Source organism: Cariama cristata, unplaced genomic scaffold (genome assembly GCF_000690535.1).
Source record: "Cariama cristata isolate BGI_N322 unplaced genomic scaffold, ASM69053v1 scaffold9146, whole genome shotgun sequence".
NCBI classification, from domain to species: domain Eukaryota; kingdom Metazoa; phylum Chordata; class Aves; order Cariamiformes; family Cariamidae; genus Cariama; species Cariama cristata.
The window spans coordinates 15,675-35,692 of record NW_009622661.1 but is presented as its reverse complement, the minus strand read 5'-3'; the positions used below and the strand labels follow the sequence as shown (position 1 = coordinate 35,692).

General features: G+C 49.3%; 1 protein-coding gene across 1 annotated transcript in view; it reads right to left on the bottom strand.

Moving 5' to 3' along the window:
- ITGB5 (integrin, beta 5) overlaps window positions 1-20,018 on the bottom strand; it is a 59,313-nt gene that overhangs the window by 27,411 nt on the left and 11,884 nt on the right. The window contains exons 3-8 of the mRNA XM_009702412.1: window positions 18,321-18,570; window positions 13,676-13,844; window positions 7,481-7,642; window positions 5,844-5,939; window positions 4,799-4,888; window positions 656-794 (exon numbers count right to left, since the gene is read on the bottom strand). Of these exons, the coding sequence (XP_009700714.1) occupies window positions 656-794; window positions 4,799-4,888; window positions 5,844-5,939; window positions 7,481-7,642; window positions 13,676-13,844; window positions 18,321-18,570 (906 nt within the window). The remainder of the gene's footprint in view (window positions 1-655; window positions 795-4,798; window positions 4,889-5,843; window positions 5,940-7,480; window positions 7,643-13,675; window positions 13,845-18,320; window positions 18,571-20,018) is intronic.

The window sequence follows — 20,018 nt, the reverse complement described above, 5'->3', positions numbered from 1 at the left end:
CCAGCCGCTCCCCATCAGACTTGTGCTCCAGACCCTTCACCACCTTCGTTGCCCTTCTCTGGACTCGCTGCAGCACCTCAAGGTCTTCCTTGTAGTGAGGGGCCCAGAACTGAACACAGCACTCGAGGTGTGGCCTCACCAGTGTCAAGTACAGGGCCACGATCACTGCCCTGGTCCTGCTGGCCGCACTATTCCTGATACAAGCCAGGATGCTAATACAAGCCAGGATTCTCAAACAATAACAAGAAAACCTTGAACATTTAATGGACCAGGAAAAGACCAGTAGACAATGGCAATAAAAATTTCACAGGTGAGAGCATGACATGAATATTTGGGATTGCAGGAAAAAAAAAAAGACCATTCTTGACTGTTGCATCCTGCTGCCTCATCAAGACCTTTTGGCTCAGGGTGCTGTAAACAAGATGCCTGTATTCCCTCTTTCCTCACCGCTGACCTTGGGCTGATCTATACCACCTGGAGCCAGTTCTAGCAGAGCCACTCTCTGTAGGTTTCTATATTAACGTGGCACAGAGTGAGCAGAGCAGAGGAAGATAAGCAAAGCTGTATTTTATTGCCCAGGACCACTCATCGAGAGAGGTAAACGGTTGCATGGAGGGTGAGACAGCCTCTCCAGGGGACAGATCAAAAGGCTGACTCACCGTATCTCCAATTTTGAGATCCCCGCACTTCCTGAGCCCGGGATAAGACAAACCATCCTGGCACGTGGCAGTGAAGGTCAAGCCAATGTCCTCAGGGCTGTCCCAGACCGTGAGCTCCACCTTGGACCGAATACTCTAGAAACACAATGGGAAAGCAAACTGTCAGGTTCCCAAAGGCAGGTGGGTTTCTTCTCCTTTAGTCTCTTCTCCTGATGTTTCCAGAGGGTGGCTAGGACATCTCTGTACCTATATGAAAAAAAAAAATCACCTCTACACACATATTGACATTTGGGTTTGACTTAACCAGCTCCGGGGACTTCTGATGAACGCAACGAGACTCAAGGGGAGCTGCCTACCACCCCTGTGGGTGGCTTATGCCCTCTAGGACAGATGCGATGACCACTGTAGTCAGCATTGAAAAGATAGGGATGCACAAGAAAAAGAAATAAGAAAACATTCTCGACCACACATGGAGCATCTCTGAGCTGAAGGTCAGAGCCTCGTGTGCACATGTCTACCTCCTCCTCCCCATAAACCAGCCCCTTAGCGAAGCACAAAGCCTGATTCTCCGCTGGCAGTCCTCCTGTGACATCTGTCATACAGCACAGAGAAGGTGCAAAACTGCACCAACTCTGTCCTGCTTTCTTGATTTTACCCAACTGATCAGAAAATGTATTTTCCCTCTTAGGAGAAAATGCTAAACAAAAAGTACCCTTTCAGATGCGTCACCTGGAAACACCACTATGGGAAAAAATAGATGAAAAATCTCTTTGCGAAACTTTCCAAAGTGAAAAACATTTTCTACCAGTGAGGTTTTGGTATGGTCCTACCCCCTTTCTTCTGCTTCTCATCTCTCCGCCCTGCTGCACACACAGACTTTTTAAGTCAAAACAAAATGAAGTTTATAAGTATTAATTCAGAATGATATTATTTTGTTTAATTCTTCCAATGGCTGGAACTGATTTTTTTTTTTACAAGTGGTGTCCAAAAACGACAAAGGTTTTCAAAATGGAGTTTTTTGTACAAATACATTTATTTTCCAAGGATAGCTAGCAGCTCCATCCCTCTCCCCCTTGTCCCCAACCCTCACCAAAGTGGGCAGATAAAGGAAAAGTTCTAACTCAGACCTCTTGCCAGTCCATGTGATAAAAAAAACAGAGTTCACATGCCAGCAAAGAGCTAATGCGTTTGGAAACAGGCAGGAAATAAATGAGTTTTGGCTGGTGGAATCTAAACAGCCCTTGAGGAAAGAAAGGAATAATTTCCCATCTCTCTGCTGTAATGGAGGAGCCGTTCATGGGGTGGCAATTTGGACCATATGGAACATCCATCGCCCATGGGCTGAACACTGCGTGTGCTGGTAATGCTAAGCATACTGCTCTGCCCACAATTAACTGCTAGAAATTAGCTGTCACACTGATAGGCTCTCCCATCTTGTTGCCCAGAGCATCTCATCTGCGGCATGGCAGAAGACAGGACACCAGGCCAGACCTCGGTATGACCTTGTGTGGGCTCCTCCTATGTTCTTACACAGATGTCAAGATTTCTTATTAGCCCTATATAGTAATGCTGTTAGCCTAATTGTAATGCTATTATGATGAGCCACTTTGCACCGTTACACAGCAATACCTTCTCATAGCACCGCAGCCACCACTATGGGCAACTGTGGGGTTTTGCTGCTGCGTTGTTTGGTGGCCCCCAAGCCCGCTGCACCCTCAGGGATGAGTGGAGGACACTGGAGAGACCTAGAGGAAGGATCTGGCCCTGAGATGGAACAAAGTCTGTGCCTGAAATAAAGCTGTCTGCTATAGCCCAGGAGAAATTCAAAGGATGGATCATTTCAGTGTGAAAACAAGGAAATCCTGAACCCGCAGCGGCTCCAGGGATGGCTGATGTGAACTCTACCTGCCACAGGAAACCCATCAGTGGTCTAAGCAGAAACACACCCAAGACCTGCCTGGACTGGATTTAGGAAAGCAGTTTTTAAATCAGTGTCCCATTTGCTCCCTTTGGTCCAAACCCAGCCCACATTCCCCAGGCAGAGACCCCCTGATGCCATGCCAGCCCAGGCACAGCCCCGCAGGAGCCTTTCCATCTTCCAGGTGTGTCAAGATTTCAGGAAAGGGTTTTTTCCTTAGTGAGGGCAGAGAAAAAAGCAGTCCCTGTTCTCTTTTGCTTCACATCCTGCGGGATGAGGGAGAGGAGACAGCACACTGGGCAGAAGGAAAAAGAGAGATGGAAGATTAAGAGATGGGGGAAAGGGATCTCGGGGGTACTGTAAGCCCTGAGCAAGTCTGATGTATGCATCGGTGCAGGGAAGCAGACGAGAGAGGACCAGAGACGGCCAAAGCACTGAAGAGGAGAGGCTGAGCCCAGGCCCAGAGCACCAGCCACTGCCACCCCGCAGGACAAGTGGTCCCTGTTGCAGATGAAGGATTTTTCCAGACTTAGAGTTTCCTTTCCATGACAAATCAAAAAAAAAAGTTCACTCCCACTTGGGAAACACAAATTTTAGCCTACTCCCTCAGTGAGAATTTCCTCCTTCATTTCAGGAAAAAAACAAAGCTACCAAGAGGAGACAGGCTGGGTGGGTGCCAGGTTTGCGGTGGACCCAGGCTGCCCACGGTACAGCTGGCAGCATGCCTGGGGGTCCCAGCCTGCACCCACTCCCAGCTGAACAGGCAAGAAACCATCCTTGGTCTCAGCAGCAGATCATCCCACGCAGCTCCTTCCGTGGGGCACTTTGGTCTCAGTGTCCTGGTGGTTTCCAGCCAGTTGCACTGGAAACCTCACAAGCAAAGAGAAGGAGGGAACACGGGTGGGGGCATCAGTTCCCCAATGGTTTCCATCAGCTTATATCTATCTGCAAAGGCTCGAGGGGTGGTGAAATGGAGGCACGGATGCATGTTACAACTGGGAAACTGAGGCAAAGGGAGGTTTTCATGTGATGGCGCTTAAACCACATGCAAAGTCAACGTGGAGAGAACATTCATTTCTTTCCCCCCAGCCAAGCATCTTAGCCATAAGACCCTCCGTCTTCAAGGGGACAAACTGGGACAACTGGGCTTTTGTTTTGCAGTATCTCCAGGGCCTCGTTATCAGCATTAGCTGCTCATTGCCCCTCCTCAGAAGGTGAAGCTTTGGGAAGCACTCTTCCCAAGGGCATAACCAAATGCTGCTTTAACTGCAGCGAGCTGTGGGAGAAGGAAAGATGAACATTACACGTCATTCAAAGCACAGCACAAGCCTATGTGACCTCTGGATGTGTAAATGCCTCCAAAGAAGTCCCTCCTCACTCCCTTGCAATAATGAGCATAATACCAACAAGAAGAGCTTGCAGCCATCAAAAGCTGTGTTCACAGGTCCTATGCATGAAGAACCCTACCTGAAGGCTGACCCATTACAGGGTCAGATCTCCACGTCCAGCACCAAAACAGCAATATCCTTCCAGAAGCACAAAGAGCCAACCCATAGGAATTCAGGGAGAAGTCAACAGAAATGTCAACAACTAACTACCCAACGAATGTGCAATTCAGCTGCTTCTAATTGATCTGCTCCCCTGATCTCCATGGAGACGGACAACATCAAGTCAGCAGTACAACTGCAGGTCCTTTGCTGTCCTCCATGGGCCCCATTGCGGCAGGGCAGGCTGCACTGGCAATGCCACAGAGGCAGGGCTCTTTTGGGACCCAAGAGACACAGTGATGCTCATGGCGTGCTGAGGACCAACTTGTGCTGCACAGAGACCAATGCAGGGATGCAACCTTAGCTGGAGCTTGGTAATATCCTTGGAAGGCTTCTAAACATCAGATAGCAAAGAAATAATCTATTTTACCTACCAGAAGGGTGCTCTGAGAAAGACTTGTTTTAGACTGGGGCCATATTTTGAGGGTAATTCTGCACATGAGACATGGGGTGAAACCTCTGCTGTGCTGCAGCCTCCCTTGGGTATCCCCGTGCTCCTTCTCCACCTCACACACCTTGTTTCCCCCCCCAAGGGTGGATGTCCCAGCCCCAGCAGCGTGCGGAGGACCAGGGAGGGAGGCGGCCAAGCTGGGTGGAGCACATCGGGGAGAGGCGAGCCAGCCAAGCTCTTGGCATTTCACAAGACAGCAGCTGCGATATTAAAATGTACTTACGTTGTAGGCCTTGACGATCAGCTCGATGATATTCTTGGAGTCTTTGTGCAAAATCTCCACTGTTGTCCCAGGAATCAAGGCTGTAAAGTTCTTGGAAAAAAAAAAGAAAATGAAAGAAAATGCTGAGATGCAGAGAGGAAAGCAGAGGGCAAGTAGGGACCAACCCCACGGCTGTGCATTCGTGAGAGCTGGCACTGCAGGGAGGGAGGTGCGGTTGCCCCATCTCGCCTCACGACCCACGAGCATCCCCGGGAGAGGGGGTGGAGAAGGAGCTCAGCCCTGGAGAAGGAGCTCGGCCCTCCCGCTCTCTGCGGGCAAGCAGCAGCATCTCAACCGTAGCAACGCGGCTGCTTGTTGTTTTTGCTCAAGCCTCAAGAGCCAGAGCAGAGGTTTCTGAAAGCAACCCCGCCTGAAACACCTCCCCTGCATCCACAGAGGAGTGAAACCCCACGGGCCAGCTCCAGACATGGGCCAGCCCTTGCAGCTCGGGTCATGTTTTCCCTTCAGAGGGGAGAGCAGGGACAGTGAGGGAATTCAAATTGTATGTGGCGTGTCGGGGCCCTAGACTCTGTGATGGAAAAACACAGCTGGGCAGAAACACTGTACGCGATTAGGTAATGGGATTAAGTCACTGCAGAATGGGTTGAACAGGTTTCTGCTCTGTTGCATACTGCACGGTTGGCAGCTATCCGAACATCAAGATTAAGCTGGAGTCTATTTTAGGTCTTCACATGCTCGCTGACATATATATCTGTTTGTTTTAAGAAGCTTTAGTGCTTTTCACTGAAAGGACTAGCGAGGAGGGACTGTGAGCTGAGTCTTACCTGCCTGCATCTGCCTGCCCCTGCCAGCCCCACGGGCAGCACGTGGCCACATGCACATGCGCTTGCAGCTGCACACACGTGTGCTTATGGCGGCACACATGTGTGCTTATGGCTGCACACGCATGTGCTTGCAACTGCCTCCACTCCATGGTGCCAGCAGGAAGATGCTTTCAAGAGGCATTTAAATGTCCCGCCAGTCTGGGTGGCTCGGAGACACTTACCTTGTACAGGACATAATGACTTTTTGTAACAGCAAAAATCAGGTGGATGTTGTTTTCAGCAAGTTTCTCCCCAAGAAGTGCCAGGGAAGGATAATCCTAGGGGCAAAAAAAGGGCAGAAAGACTGATGGGTAACACAGAAACAAAGACTAATTTCATTGCTCTTCTCCTCCCAACAGCAAAGTTTCTTCCAGACGCATGGCATGTTTTGCTGCGAGATGAAGTCCCTGATGTACCAGCACAATCCCAACTGAAATTCTGTGATCCCTTAAATATTTCCACTGCACCCTTCACTAGAATATATGACTGACAACACCATTAGCTCCAGCAACACCTGAAACACTGTTTTTCTTTCTTTCCTCTTTCTGTTCTGCCATCAGTAGACACATGTGTGTAATAAACTGGCTGCTACCTCCAGCGATGCGAGGCAGGGAGATCTAGAACTGCAGTAAGTGGAAATGTATGATTTTTCTCCCAAAGAGGAAACATCCATTGCCTGCTCTTTCTGCATACTGGAACCATAAAGAGATTACAATAAGCTTTTTAATTCTGCAGACTTCCCAGACAGAGGGTGGCAGGAAGATACTGCTCTAAGCTACCCACAAGCAACAAAATAATGAACTAGGGCTCAGTTTCAAGAGATCAGCTTGAGTTTAAAACCCCTGGCTGCTTCTGAAGTACTTCTGAAAAACCACCTCGTTTACTTGCAGACTGGAGAGCTGATTGAGAGCCTCCGAGACTCAAAGGTGGAAATACCACAGCAGCATCCCCACACCAACTCCCCACCATTAACTCCACACCAGTATAGGGGCTGTGCTCCCTTACATACACACTTGCTAGGACTGCACAGGTGGGTGGAAAGGGGGTTTCTCCATGGAGCCTAGCCTCTGGCCACAATGCAGCCATCCAGAAACAACTCCCTTTACAGAGTGACATCCATCCAGGAATAAAAATCTCTCGCCTCTGGCCACAACGCAGCCATCCAGAAACAACTCCCTTTATAGAGTAACATCCATCCAGGAATAAAAATCATAATTAGTGCTTGTAATCTGCTGAATAAAGCACCATTCTGCAGAAGGATGTGATAATGAGGCAGCAGGCAAGTGCTCATTCATCACAGAAGTTCCATCTACTGAATTTAAATTTAAAAAAAGGTCTAGTTTGCCTATTTATTAGTAAGACCTGTTAGTGTTGTCCTCAAAGGCTGTGAATAAGAGGAGCATCCTGTTGTGCTTGCTAGTGTAGCCACATCAAGGTAGACTAAGACTCCCTAGGGAGAAGCTGACAGTCCACTGGACATTTTAGAAAAGGGATGACATATTTCACGTTTCCTCTACACTTTGCCAGCAAAATCTGATGCTCTTCAGGACACTGAGTTACTTTTCCCTCCCTTGCAACGAGCCCTGAAGGAACTCGCTAAGCTCATAACTAATTTTTGAGCATCACAGAAACATTCACTGTGGGGAAGATACCCAAGGGGAACGGCAAATATTATTTGCAAATCACAGGACTGGGTGAAACCATGCCAGTCAGGTGCTGCATTTGCCAAAAGCTGCTGGAGTCAGGGGCAGCTAGTCTCCAGAGAGGTCCACCAACACCCTGAGGTCTCCAAGGGTTGGACCCCTGTGTCCCCCCTCACCAGCTGGCTGGACGCACTGTACTCATTGACTTCATTCAGGTGGCACTGTCCATCGTGGGGCTGCACCAGCCCCCCCAGTTTCCCATCCAGGGCTATGTGGGGCACGTCATCTGTCGTGAAGACCAGCAGGTGAGATGCCTCCTTACGCCAGCCGATCTTCTCCTGGGGGAAAACAAACTGTGAGACAGCTGGTCTGCCCCTGCCAAGCCCATGCTTCACCCCTCACCCTGCACATGATCCCAGCCATGGGCCTGCCCAGCAGCAGACCCATTAGCACTAATTAGAAGAGTACCATGCTCCTGTCCACCCATCCCTGGTAAAAAAAACAAAATGTCAGCGACCCATCTAGCATTACCCAGCATTTCCTTCCAACACACTTACTTAAAAAGGCACAAGGAGGTATGTGGACTGTCCACCAGACCTTCTCTACCCAGATCCAAGAATAAGAATTTCAGCTGCTTTTATAGCCAAAGAAGACCTGCCAACTTCCTCCACACACATTTAATCTGACCTTGTTTCCTCAGCTCTGTGGAGCGGCCAAGGCAACAGCCAGAGCTGCAATATCCCCGCTCAGCATTTTCATTACCGCCTGCTCACAAAGGCTGTTTCTGTGCTGTGATGCATGAAGTGAGGTCCCTGCCCAAGGGGGTTGTCTTTGGTGCACCCACATACATGCACGTGCATGCACAGGCACTCTGCCCTGGTCCCTTTCTGCACACATCGTCTGGAAGCCGTGGTGCCTCCAAGCCTCCTGCCATTTCATTGTACCCCACTACACGTGCCCCAAACAGCTCAATCCCCCCTGCACCACAGCCCAGAAAAGCAGGGATGCACACAGCTGGAGCAGAGCACGGCAAGGGGACCTTTGGCAGCGGTTGCTTGCATTACTCCATGCACAACTGCCCTGCACAGCTCTGCCGTGAGCAACTTCTGCGTATTCAAAAACAGGCTAATTCCAAGCCATCCTCTAGTGGTCCCTACGAAAGTACTGAGATGTCAAGCACAGCACAAAAAGTGGCCTTTGAACCTTACTTGGTCCCTCTGTGCAAGGACCAGACATTATCACCATCTTCGCATGGAGGGAGATGCAAGGACAGATTTTTTTCAATGAAAGGAATAAGATCTAGATAATAAAGGTTTCCCTCCTGTAGAGCTTCCCCAGGTTTCCAGCTTTGCATCAGCCCGAGAAGCAGATCTCTGCCTACAACAGCATGCTGAAGTAGTTTGTTGCAATGGAAGTGGAAGGAAACAGAGAAGCCCAAAGGAAATTTTTGGAAACCATAGCACTGCAGCACTCTCCCCTGCACTCACTGGCTGCTCCTGCTGCCGGTTCATTCCCAAGCCGGGCGGGCAGGGAGATCCTGCCGCGGCACAGACCGGAGCCAGAAAGCCCCATCTCCCAGAGCTTCGCCCCGGGCTGCCCACCCTGCCTGTCTGCCGGCAAAGACGCAGTCCCACGCCTTCCCTCCCCACACACACCCAGCATCCCCATCCCTCCAGCCCCCGGCTCAGAGCAACACAGCACAAATCCCTTGGGAAAAGGATGAGGGAAAAGCTGGTAAAACCTTACTGATGGAACGCAGTGCAAATGAATACACCCAACTCCTCCAGAGCTTACTGCTCACCTTTTTAGCAAAACCTGAACTTTGTCTTGGTTTAGAGTAAGATGCTAGCCTAGGAGCTGCCACAGCCCAGCTGTAAAGACACTTCCTACGGAAAGCGCTGGCGTGGGCAGGGCAAGAGGGCAGAGCAGGCAGAAGGATGCGGAATCACAGCTGCCAGCGCAATATTCGCCTGCAAGTGTGAGCCACAGCCCAAAGCCTGCTGATCTTCCCCATAAATATAACTCTTGCTTCAAGGACACTAATCCAGAGTAGACTCCTTCTTCTTCCCTATTGCAGAAGGTATTTTTTCTTTAATGGCATTTTAAAGACCCACACAACACAAATAAGGCCATAGGAAGAAATCTTCGGCAACACACATCCTTCGCCACGTACCAGCATGTTACAGCCCAGATCAGTATGCAATGAGGATTTTTTTGCTCTGGGAAGCAGGAGCGTTCCACTGAAGCGACCCCACTGGACAAAAGGCCAAAATGTAATTTCTTAAGAACTCAACCAAAAAGTGATTAAGGCTCTAACAATGCAAGAGGTAGTTCTTGGTCTACTCAGCCACCAGACAGAAGCCCATCCAGTTCACTTTTCTTTGTGTATCCAAAGCTTCCAAAGATGACTTTTTTTTTAAAAAAAATATATTTGAGGACAAGAAACTCCCAAAGAGATTAAAAGGATTAATCTGAGTTTCACTTCCTCAGAAATGCACTATGCACACAGTTATGAACCACTTCAGAGGTGATGCTGCTGTTCACCTGCCTGCTAAGCCCGTCTTTAAATCACAGGCTAAGCATCCCTTTGCAGACAAACTCTCCGTGCCTCTGACACACACCTTCCCACATAAACAACATCAAAACCACTTTGGTTGCTCAGTTCAGGAACTCACTTTCAAAAAGCAATAAGCACCCACACTTTCAGTGCCAATATTCGGGCACCGAGAGAATTTGATGCCTTGGAGCGTTGGACCAGGGTGTCTCAGATGGGGTGGCCAAGCCAGTGCCGACGCCACATCAAAAGATCTGCAGACCTACGGAAAAAGCACCCAGAGAGGCCGGCACGCCAAGGAACCGCTGCATCTCATGCTGCCTCTGCCAGCGGCTTCCAGGCACTGGAAAATACAGCTCTTCAGCATGCAGTTTCCACCGCGAAACCCAGAGCAGCACTCTGTTCCACTTAAAACAAATAACCAAAGAGACTTTCATTTATTTTTACTGGACTGGGACTGTTGAATAAAAAAACCTGCACTGACATCTGCCCCCTCATCTGGTTTTTGATCCTCATGGATCCTCAAAATGAAAGCAGGGGTGGGACCTGACCCAAAGCAGAGTGAAATGGGAAGACATGTCTCCGCAGGGCTGGGCATGCTACGGATCCTGCCCCTACTCCTACAACCAGTTGCAGTTGCCTCCCGTACCCCAAAAGACCAGCTTCTCACTCCTTAGAGCCAACAGTGACTGGCAAAACGGCTACAGCTGTCTCAGCACAGCCTAGCCCTCCAAATTATATTGAAAAGGTTGCAAAATGCTGCATCGGTATTTCCAAGCCTGAAATAAATATATGCTTTGGGCGCTGAATAAAAACGGTTCAATTGCCAAGACATCAACTGCCAGGAGATCCCGCTGGATTCATCAATATGCCTAAAACCCCACCAGTTTCTCAGGTACAGACTTTTTTTGGAAGCAAGAAACAGATACAGGTGCAAGACAAGTATGCCTTAGAGATTAAAAGCCAAAACCTCCTTCGTTTGGTGTAGCTCTGAAAGGCACCTTGGTGTCTCCCAGATGTCTTGGCCATTTCCATGTACCAGTGTCTAGCAAGCACCAATTGAAACTATTTCAAAAGACATGTTATTTTCTAATCCAGCATTATCTCCTTGCTGCATCTTGGTATATAATATCTGAAACTTATACATACCACCAAGCTATATGATGCTTGCACTTAAAGAATGGCAGAAAACCAAAATACTGCAAACGGAAAATGTAATTACAGAAGGTTGATTAATATTCCTGGCTTACCATTTTAGCATGAGGATAAAGGCTTATTGTCTCTGGCTCTTTCATTGCCTCCAGGATAACATTTACCATATCTTCATCTTTCAGAAAGGAGCCAAACCCTGGGCCTGCTCGTTTGTACAAACCTTCCCCACTCCTTGGGTTGAAAGCCAGGCCAAAAAATTACTGGAGTGTTAGAGCTCTTAGACAGCTCATGCAGAAGAAATGCTTGATATGAATTACAGTATAAAGATACCTAGTCAACAGAGTAGGTATTGTTTCTGACACCTCAGCACTTGAAGGGGAGGACAAGACCACTGTCTTGGAAATGGCGAGACTCTGCCACGCCATGACTGGCTGTCCCCGGGATGTCCCCCTTGATGCCACAAACTCTGCTGCTGAGCACAAAGTACTTCACGGTCAACATGTTGCATCGCCCTGAAGGCGGGGGACTTTCTAAGGTCATAACTGCCCTAAATCTTGGGTTTTGAATACGGTAGAGAGGGTGAAGGCTGGAAAAGGCTGGAGTATGCCAGCGAGATGCAATGGCGTACCGCAGCAGTGATGAAGAAACCCACCCCAGAAGTCACCAAGGTATCTGTATGCTGCTCTCCTTGCATGAGGAGAAAATAGTTCCTGAATTACTAAAAACTACTGTCTGTGCAGGGTTTAGTCCCCACTATACTTCATTAATCGCTGCTGGATGCAAAGCACTATTCATTGCAGCAAAGAGCATCCTCATCAGGACGCAGCATTTCACTGCCGCCTCAGATGTCTGCCACCTTCACCTCCTCCATGGTGCTGAACCTCACCACAACCCACAGCCGCGAGGGAAATTAATCACTAAGCCCCTGTTTTGGTTACGGGGCTTAGGAGGTCAATTAGCCGGCCCGAAATTTTGGCTATTCTGACTCTGGATGGACAGAGCCTTTGCTGCTCATGCCTACGATCAGCAGGCAGCTGCTCCACCCACAGCAAGGGCCTGCCAAGGCAGCACAAGTTACGGCACAGCCGGTTCTCCTGCCTCGCACACCGGTCCCATGGACTTTTCTTTGCCACACACAGGCTCCAGTAATTAATTAACCGCTGCGGCTGCAGAAATTCCTCTGTCATGACCTGCTACATTACACCAAGAGCCACGCAAGTGCACACACTTACCTCTGCTCACCCTTCTTAGAGGATGCTCAGTCCTGAATTTAGATGGTGCCAGCATCTAAATTCATCTTCTGAATCTAGAAGGGACCAGGCCGTGCGCTCAAGAACAAGAGTCAAAGATTTTGGTCCTTACCAACAGTTTGAGACTGGCACAAATGTGCAGGCAATATCCTGCAGGTCTCCTGCCTTTCACTAACACCTCCAGAAAGAGCCCTTGTGATACACACCGCAGTATTTCTGTTTTGTCCCACTTCTGCAATAATGTGGTGGAAGGGACTGCAAAAAAACCACACGGTGAGTGGCAGAACTGAGTCACCATCCTGAGATGTCTCTGCTCTAGCCATGAGAACCACCTCTCCAAAACTGAGAAGCACTTTACGCCCAGACGAGTATTGGGAGCAGCACCGTAGTTGTGCAACAACAATATCTGTGCCAGGCTGGGACAAGGAAGACAACTGTTCAGTGGTATCAGATCCAATGGGGCAGGTTCAGTCCTGCCGAGAGCATGAAGTGTAAAACGAAGCCAATCCAGGCGAGGGAAAATCTGTTTTCCCACAAACCTGCATCCCATCACTCCTGCAGACGATGCCTATCTCCCAGCTCCCAAAATCCAGACCCAGAAGAAAACACGCCCAATCAAAAGGACTGGAGCAAACAAAACCCAAACTGTATGTCAAGAGGAGAAAAAAGCAACCGGAGCCGTCCCTGGCAGCAGGGAAGCTCAGCCACACAGCAGAGAGGAGCAAACACTTCCATCCCTGATGCGCAAAGAGATACGGAGCAACCCACCTACTCGTTCCAGAAAGATCTTCAAGCAAACATCTCCAAAAACCCTAAGGACGTGGCTAACATGGCACCAAGCTAATGAACTCTGTCTGTAATTACCGCTAACAGCTCCAGTTTTGCTGACAGAGGGAGGCCAGGCTATCAGCACCCGGAGGTGGGATCATCCAGCCCCACACACAAAGGGGGCAGGTACGAGCAGTAGGAACCAGCTCCAACCCTCAACATGGGTCAACCACTGCAAGATGTGTTTGACACACACTTAAGAAATGCACTGAGCCAACGTATGGTGTTGCTGCACACAACTGTACATGAATCTTAAAGGATTTTGTCCCAGGTACTCAGGGATCAGCACCTACAAGTCTAACCGTGTGATGGAATCTCAGCCCTAAATTTGTATTTGCAAAAGCTTTTCACCCCTTTAAACTAAATATTAACCTTTTTTTATTTGCCTGTTCATGTACAAAAGCAAATGAAAACAATAGCCTCTACTTTTCAAGGCATTTTTCATGGTTTCTACAAGAAAAATTTAGTAGTTACTTCCAAGAAATAGCATACTGAAGCTTTACCCTAGTCCAAGAACAGAACAGAAGGAACCTCCTCCTCCTCCTCTTTTGCTTTCCTTTAAAACCCCAGAAATCAGAGTGACTTACCTTGCACACAGCAGCCTGCAAAATCGCATCGAAGCCACCCTCTGGAGCATCTCGGTTGCGGGAAACCTTCTGCTTCTGAACTTCTTCATTGAAACGGTCGACTTTATCCGTTAGGGACAAGAGGTGGCGGAAGCCAAAGGATGGGACGCAGTTGGGGAACAGCTTGTAACTGCAGGAGGGACAGAGGAGTGGTCAGCTGGGAGGAACCACACCAGCAGCCAAGAACTGCAGAAGCTCCCAGCTCTACCAGCTTGGTCTCCAAACTTTTGTTCAGAGGGATGAAATACTTCCACAAGGCTTCACGTTTTGGACACTTTGATTTCTGGCTACTTATCTACAAACCCTACAGTACAGCCCATTTTTTTTTTGTTTCCCCCTAGGGGATTTGAGCAGCTCAAGTTTCCAGAGATCTCACCAGGACCGAACATCTCCCTCCATGTAAGGTGTGAGTGGAGACACCAAGTACCAGCCTGCCCTGGGCCATGCAGCTCTGCAGTTTCAGCATCTATAAAGTGGTTTTTCATGCTGGGAATGGGCAGCACAGGATGTGACCCATAGTGATGTGGAGGGTGCATTTTGGCAGAGCCACCCTCCCCAGCAGCCCGGGAGTGGGGCGTGAGCCGTGCCCCACACCTGCGGAACCGGTGGGCTGGTGTCAAAGGGCACCACACAGCAGCATCACTGCCAAGAGCTACTTTTCCCCTATTTTTCAATATGCATTTCCACTCTGTCATCCATTTTTCTTGGCAGTACGTGCCACCGTGCACCCACTGCATGACACCGGGTAATCAGGAATTGCCCAACACGAGATGCGTTCATAACTCACATCAACTCATGCATCCTCCCACTCTCCCTGCAAGCAGATGGGCAACCACCATCTCCGCTTTCCAGCCAGCCGCTGGAGCAGAAAGGTAGGAGTGGCACCCTAAGGCAGAGAAATGCCTCGGCAGGCTACCAGGAAAACTTTTTTCCCATACAAAACTACCAGGAGGCAGCTTTGGTGCTCACTGCATGGCCAGGAGAGCTCAGCAGAGCAGCTTCTGCAGCGTGGGAAATCAGTGAGTGTGTGCAGGGGAGAGGGGCAAGAAGGGTTAAGAAGAAAATGTGTTTAAATAGGAGTTGGGCTGGCACTAATTCGCTCTTATCTTCAAAGATAAAACCCAGAGAACAATTAAAGGCCTCTGCTGACACATGACCCACTATGGGTAAGTTGTAAGAGGCTTTTTACACAAAGGAGTACTTAAGATTTACCACCGCTGGGAACTCAAATCCCTCACAAGGGACCCCAGAGCAGGGATTTCCACCCATACAGCCATGCACACCCCTAACTACGGGGCATGTCCCACTGCCTGGGGCCCCGCTGGCAATTAGAGCCATCCCTTGCGATCAGCCCTGTGTTCAGACTTCCATCCCGCTGGCCCCCAGAGCCAAGGCAAGGAGTTTGCAATGTCTGAAACCTCTGCCCTTGCAGGGTCTCAGCCAGCAGCCCTTAACCCATACGATACATCAGAGCCCTGCTGCAGAAAGAAAAAACACTGACACACTATAGGGCTCCACCTCCCATGAAGATGTATAATTTGATCCTTTTTTTGCCTGTTTTACACTCCAGGTTCGCTGCCAGAAGCTGCAGGCAGCAGCAGGACGGCTGGTAGATATCTGAGTGACTATGCAAGGGCACACAGCAGCGCAGGTGGGTTATCTCAGGCTGTAACCTCCACAAGTCACATCACGGATAGATGGGCAATTAGGTGTTTAGTCAAACCCTCTGCTTTCCTTATCTTTTTAAATTTAGTGTTTGTTTCCTTCATATCATCTCTCTTGAATGACACTGTGGCTGTGAGAGGCCACATCCTGGTTCCCTGGGAGGTCCCAGCCAGGATGCTAAGCCAGGAGGAGGGGCGAGATGGAGGAGGCACAAGGGATCCCAGTCAGATGCTGCATGAAAAACAGGGCTGCACCCCACCCAGACCTGCAGGAAAGCCATCACCACGAGGAGGAGGATGAGGAGGAGGAGGAGAGAGCCTGGACTGGGGGAAAAAAGCCATCCATTGCAGCTCATGTTTACTTGCAGCTTTTCTTAGATGCAAGCAGGCCACTGGACAAAGTCTGCTTTGACACTAGGAATAGCTACAATCAAAACCACACCTGATAACCCACCTCACTGCCACATCTTGTATCAGCAATAGTGCGGCCAGCAGGACCAGGGCAGTGATCGTGGCCCTGTACTTGACACTGGTGAGGCCGCACCTCGAGTGCTGTGTCCAGTTCTGGGCCCCTCACTACAAGAAAGACCTTGAGGTGCTGGAGCGAGTCCAGAGAAGGGCAACGAAGGTGGTGAAGGGTCTGGAGCACAAGTCTGATGGGGAGCGGCTGAGGGAGCTGGGGGTGTTTAGTCTGGGGAAGAGGGGGCTGAGGGGAGACCTGATCGCTCTCTACAATGACCTGAAAGGAGGTTGTAGCCAGGTGGGGGTTGGCCTCTTCTCCCAGGCAACTAGTGACAGGACAAGAGGGCATAGTCTGAAACTGCGCCAGGGGAAGTTCAGGCTAGAAATGAGGAGGCATTTCTTCACAAAAGGGGTCATTAGGCATTGGAATGGGCTGCCCAGGGAGGTGGTGGGGTCACCATCCCTGGAGGTGTTTTAGAAAAGACTGGACGTGGCACTGAGTGCCGTGGTCTAGGTGACATGGGGGTGTTAGGGCAAAGGTTGGACTCGATGATCCCAGAGGTCTCTTCCAACCAAATCAATTCCGTGATTCTGCGATCAGCGAGCCACTTGGCCGCAACGTCAGCCCGCTCGCAGAGCAGGCAGGGGAAGGTGACGCTGCCGGAGAACAATGGGGAGCCAGCACCCCTGGTTTGGATGAAGAGGAGACAGATGGCAACTGGAAGGGAGCGCTCACCAGATGAGCTGCCTTGGACAATCCTTCCTAAATGGTTTCCCCAAGACCAGGGTGGCTTAATGTAACCCATAAACAGAAAAGCAACCACCTGGATAAAAACAAAAGAACATGCAGATTGCCTAATCACAGTGGGAAAAACCAAAGCAACAATTCTGGACACCCTTGATGAGAGGGCATCAGCAGTTTCAGGCACGCCTTCCTGCAGAATTGTCCAGCTCCAACCTCTCCTCCTCTCCCACCCCTCCCCTCCCGCACATTTCACTCCATTTCACTCGGCAAAAACCATGTCACTTCAATTACATCACACATCAGCCAAACAAAGTTTCTGACATTTCCCCAGCTGGAGCAAAACCCTGTCCCCAGCCTGCAAGCAACATGAGTGGGTGATGGAGATTGAGGACGACAGAAATGACTGAGAGCACCCCTCTGAGGCCATGCCAAATTTCTGGGGGAAAGGGCTATGAAGATATGAAGAGCACAGTGTACAGTGCCATGGTGGCAGAGCCACCTCTGTGGCTCAGTCACTGTGGTCACTTTTTTCTATGCTTCATGGCCAAAGCATGAGTTTTCAGTGTTAAAATCCATTTGACTTTTCTCTCTGGACAGAACTGGTGAAAAGAGAATATAGATAATTTTGTCTGGTCAACGGTCAACGCGTAATGAGATGCCAATTGCTTGGTCAATGCCAAAAGTTGACCTAGAAACTCACAGCTGATACAAGCTCTCTTTATCTGCCTCTCATATGGAAAATTTAAAGGATGTACACTCACAGAACTTGGCATCCATTCGTGCGGTGATTTTACCATTTAAGTATCCACAAATGGCTCAAATAAAAGTGCTACCTTACTGCCCTAACATGACTAGAATGCACCCCAATGATGGATGAGGTGAAGATGGGAACCACGAAGGTAAGTGTCAACGGTGACATATCCCAGAAGGGCACTCCCTGCTGCATCCGTCCTTTCATGCCAACATCCAAACACACCTGAGCCTAGACACCCGCCACTACACCCAATTTCACTCTGGTATAATCCCCAATTCCATGGACTTAATCCCAACTCCAGCAGTTAAAAGGCAAATAAAAAGACTCTAGCAAAGACACAAACAAGAAGGGAAAAAAAAAAAAAAAAAGAGGAAGGCTCTGATATCACTGCAAAGCAAACCACATAATTTGTGTCTTCTGCAACTGCCAGTTTGCTTTCCTTCCACAGCAATAAAGATGAATTTTCAAAACACTTTACAAGAACTCATTAATCAGTACTACAGGCTGTCACAAATCTCACTTCCCCCAAACACTTCTGTTGGGAAGGACTTATATTGCCTTGGTCTCCTTATCTTTAAAATGGAGACAAAGAGCTTCACTGATTTACTCAAGGCCAAACTATGACTCAGAGCTAAGATCAGAAACGAGGAATTTCTGGCTCTTACTCCTTTTTCTTAAAGCCTATAAAAAAGCCTGCTATGCCTGCATCGTCTTCAGGTACTTAAAAATAGCTTCAGACTCCCGATACAACACTTTCCCATCTCTAGACGCAGACATCTCCCAACAGTCACTGTAAAATTGGAAGTTGTCCTATTTTGAATTGCTCTGGAGCACCACAGTGACAACCAGGGCTAATCAGCATTCTCAAAAGCCAGGGCTTAAGTGTGGTTCATTACTTAAAGCAAGAATGGGAAGAGAAGACTGCAGCTCAGCTCTATGCAAACAAAGGGCTTGTCCTTTCAGGGTACACCTACCACTTACCCAATGCAGGGATTGTTTTGGTATCTTGGTGCCGTGTAGGAGAAAGGAGAAATGTTTTTGTCCACGAAAGAGCCAAACCCCAGCCGGAAATTGCTAGTGAGCTTTCGCATCTCTTCAGCCAGCTTGGTCCCCAGATTGCGAATATTATCTAGGTCATCGTTCATGGACAGGGAGAGATCCATCAGGTAGTAGAGGTCCACGGGATAGTCCTCCACTTGCCGAACCTGAACTCGGAAGGAGGTCTGGTCACCTGCACACACACAAGAGTTGAGAGCGGTGAAAAGGAAACTTCTCGCACACATAAAATCCAGACCACATGTTTATTTTTTCCCCTCTGCAGAGCAGGCAGATCACTTGTAAAAGAAGAGGGTGAGGGAAATAAGCTTTTCCAAATCCATCCCGTATGAGACTAACAGGAAAGCAGGTAAAGACTTTGGGGTCCTCTTAAGCTATGTAGTGTGCTACCTGGCAAGAAAAAGACAGATCTATTGAGTGCATGTCTCTGTTTTACTTTGGAGATATGGGAAAGGGTCTTTCCATCTCAGCTGAGAGAACGTCTAATGGAGGACACATGAAAAATGCTGCTGCCCCGGACTGTGTACAGTCCGGGGGTGTTTTCCTAGAAAACTGGAAAGAAAAGCAAGTAGAGGGAACCTCAAATGGATGTTTCATGGACTACTGAAAGACGGACCCTGCACACGCTTCCTTGGGTACGTCCTCAAAGCAAATCAGAAGCAGTGCAAGAAGTCCTGCACAAAAGAGAGAAGGAGGTGGGGCAGGAGAAGGAAGGTCAGGAGAAAATAGCCAGCGTGGGAAGTCCTCTGAGCTGTGCAAGGAGGTCGAGCTGAAGCAGACACAGAAGAAACACCTTTGAAAAGGACCTCTCCCTCGAAAAAGAGCTGTGCAACCACAATTCCGGAGAAAACAAGGCAAAAGGGAAGTGAACTGGAAAAAGAAGGTTGTTAGAGTCACTCAGGGAAGCACTGATGCAGAAGTGAAGCTTCCTGAAGTGATGAACACAAGGGAAGGAGCTGACAGGGCAGAGTTACAGGCTGTGTAAATGCAAAGAAGAGCAGAGGAAAGCCTTTCCCCTGACCTTCCCCTTTGCCAAACCGCTTTCACCAGAGATGCCCGCCAGAAGGGGTGTTGGGAGGGGACGCCACCACCGGCACTGCCGACACCTCGAAAAAGGTGAAGTGGCTTCAAAGTGAACTCAACTTCACACCAGATGGACCCCGGTGGAACCAGAGAGGAAGTGGCAAATGTGTGCCTTATGCTTTGCTGAGGGAGGGGTCTAAATGGAAACCCCGGACTCCAGTACCCTCAAACCCCAGGCTGGTTTGAAGATCCCACATCCCCAGCTGCCACCTCAGCCCCTTTTTCAGCTCAGTGGGGTCTCAGATGCAGCGACTCGGAGCCTCTCAAGACCAAGCTCCCCCTCCTGCCCACCTCTCCCAGCTCTTCACGGTCGAGGCTGAATTTTAGTGTTCTGCAAAACACTCGTGGCTTCCCCTTCTCTTCCCCAGAAACGAAATGCACATTTTTTAGTATTGTGAAAACACTTCCCTAACTGTTTTATTATTCTCCTCATTGTGCACAGCAGCACAGCTGCTCCCACTTACTCCCAGCCCAACACCGCGCAGCAGCAGCATCCCAAAACTGCCACGCTGGCAAGACACGGCACGAGGGGCTTTGCAG